Source organism: Cherax quadricarinatus, unplaced genomic scaffold (assembly GCF_038502225.1).
Source record: "Cherax quadricarinatus isolate ZL_2023a unplaced genomic scaffold, ASM3850222v1 Contig2698, whole genome shotgun sequence".
NCBI classification, from domain to species: Eukaryota; Metazoa; Arthropoda; class Malacostraca; order Decapoda; family Parastacidae; genus Cherax; species Cherax quadricarinatus.
In genome coordinates this window covers 5001-7500 of record NW_027197724.1, presented here as the reverse complement: position 1 = coordinate 7500, position 2500 = coordinate 5001, and the positions used below count along the sequence as shown (strand labels likewise).

The 2500-nt window shown below is 43.8% G+C and overlaps 1 protein-coding gene across 1 annotated transcript in view; it reads right to left on the bottom strand.

The window, feature by feature from the left end:
- Positions 1 to 2500, bottom strand: part of LOC138851900 (dynein axonemal heavy chain 7-like) — a gene marked incomplete at its 5' end in the record, with an annotated part of 24049 nt that overhangs the window by 16780 nt on the left and 4769 nt on the right. Inside the window, 4 exons of the mRNA XM_070081426.1 lie at positions 1 to 106; positions 326 to 530; positions 1617 to 1767; positions 2216 to 2337. The exon at positions 1 to 106 is cut by the window's left edge and continues 157 nt beyond it. Coding sequence (XP_069937527.1) covers positions 1 to 106; positions 326 to 530; positions 1617 to 1767; positions 2216 to 2337 — 584 coding nt within the window. The remainder of the gene's footprint in view (positions 107 to 325; positions 531 to 1616; positions 1768 to 2215; positions 2338 to 2500) is intronic.

The window sequence follows — 2500 nt, the reverse complement described above, 5'->3', positions numbered from 1 at the left end:
CCCTCTGAATCACCACCTATAGACTCTCCAAGACCTTCATCTGTTGTGACGTCTTCACCTTGGGTACTCCCACCTGCTGATGGTGTACACTTGTGTGCTGCACGACCTGATAAAGTCAGGCAGCAATAATAATAAAACAATAATAAAATAAAATAATAATAATAATAATAATAATAATAATAATAATAATAATAATAATAATAATAATAATAATAATAATAATAATAATGAAGATAAACGAAATACAGAAAGAACAAATAACGATAAAAAGACTATGATCTAATTAAGTACTGACCATGATCAATATTTTACAGTACCTCCTCACCTGAGGTGGGTTCTTTGACCCAGAGAGCTATCGAGGCAGGGTCCAGGAGCTTGGGCTCGGCGCCACAGAGGGAGGCGGTGGTGGAGAAGAGAGAGAGGAGGCACAGAGACTGCAGGTTGTGGGTCATGATAGTGACGGCGGCATTGCAGAAGGAGGAGAGTCGTGCTGGCTGGCTGAACCCTGGCATCTGGCCTCGTTGAAACCCCTGTACGGGAGACCAGAAGGTGTTAATGGTATTGTGGTACAAACAAAAACTCAATCTGACTGAAGAAATCTACCTCGTAAGCAGAATATTTTAACAATATAGATACCAGACTGAAGAATGAGACACTTGTGCAACATTTGGAAATCTTTATTAAGGAAACGTTTCGCCACACAGTAGCTTCATCAGTCCATACAAAGGAGAATGGTGAAGAACAGGAGTAGTTTGAGGCAATCAGTCCCTCAGCCTTGAGTCCATCAATCCTGAAAAGAATACAGCACATGTGCGAAGTGGCGTATATAATGTAGACAGTCGTCTACGGGGAATTCTTCACTTGCCTAACCTTTAGGCATGACCTAGTTCCACATTCGGATTTGTCAAGTGTGATGCTTCACCTCGCCTGTCTACAGTATATAAGCTACTTCGCATATATGCTGTATTCTTTTCAAGATTGATGGACTGGAGTATACCTGGAGAGGGTTCCGGGGGTCAACGCCCCCGCGTCCCGGTCTGTGACCAGGCCTCATGGTGGATCAAGGCCTGAGCAACCAAGCTGATTACATTGACTCAAGGCTGAGGGACTGAGTGCCTCAAGCTCCTCCTGTTCTTCACTATTCTCCTTTGTATGGACTGATGAAACCACTGTGTAGCGAAACGTTTCCTCAACAAAGATACTCAAGTGTTGCACATGTGTCTAATTTATCACTATTAGGAAATATACAGCATATGTGCGAAGTAGCTTATACATTGCAGTCAGGTAAGTAGAAGCAAGAGGAGGCAGAGTCACCACTAGTGTAAGTGGGTCATGCCTTGTCGGTTTTCAAAACTATTTTCATCATAACTGTTGCATATGTGCAATAAGATCACAGGAAACAGGTAATATTATAAAATGCAGAACAACCACTGTGAAAAGTGATTTCTCACGTTATCTAGAAACTGCCACAGTTCCTTGATAATGTGAGAAATCACGAATGAGCTTGAAACTTCACTTTTCTTTTCACAGTGGTTGTTCTGCATGTTGCACATGTGTCTTACTCGTCCACACTGACTCTGATGCACGACGGCAGGCAGTCAGACATTTTTTTTTACCTTGTAGAAGATAGTCTGGATCTGAGTGAACCAGAGTGTGAGGGTGTCGTTGGTGGCGTCCAGTTGGTCTCCCACTCCAGCCATAAACTCTTCCAGTTCCAGGCTTCCTTTCCCGGCCATGATTTGTGCTACATCCACCAGTCTCAGACCGCTGTAAAGAAGTGGAAATCTCAGAACACTGTGGGTGAAGAAGGTTGTGGATCGCTGTGATGGAGCCCCAAATCCAGTCCTGTACAATAAAATATCAAACAACCAATCACTGCACAAAACACACGTACTCTTAGAGCTCTCAGTAAGCTCTTGACTGGTTCGTTCACCTAAGTTTAGCACCACTGAAGGAACTCCTATATGAGCTCCCTGGATGAACCACCAGGCCAGCCTTCAGCTGACTGAGCTCCGAAGAATGAAAGCCACAATACCGTGGCTGGAAAAATATCCGACTAATCAACAAATTGGAAATAAGAACTAGGCGACGTTCAGGTTTGTCCTGGAACACTCGTAACTTAGCAGTGGTCCAGGACAGATTGAAAAGCCCAGTTTTCATTCAATTTTGGGGGTTAACTGTGGCCTAAGTTTCTTATGAGAGCAACCCTGCTCACCTGTATTCACGGTACCACAGCTCCAGCGTCTGCAGCATGCAGACGTTGAACAAGTGGAGGTTCTTCCTCAGAGAGTTTTTGGACGGTGCCCACGACTCCAGCGCCACGCGATCTGATGCCATCTGGAAAATTCCACAGTTTACCACATGTCATTTGCGTCTCCATCTCTCCTCCGCCAGCCTCCAAACAGGACATACATTTTCGCACGCATTACAGTTCAGTGATTTCTACTCAATCTAATATTAAATATGCATCGTATATATCAATATTTACGCATAGTTAACC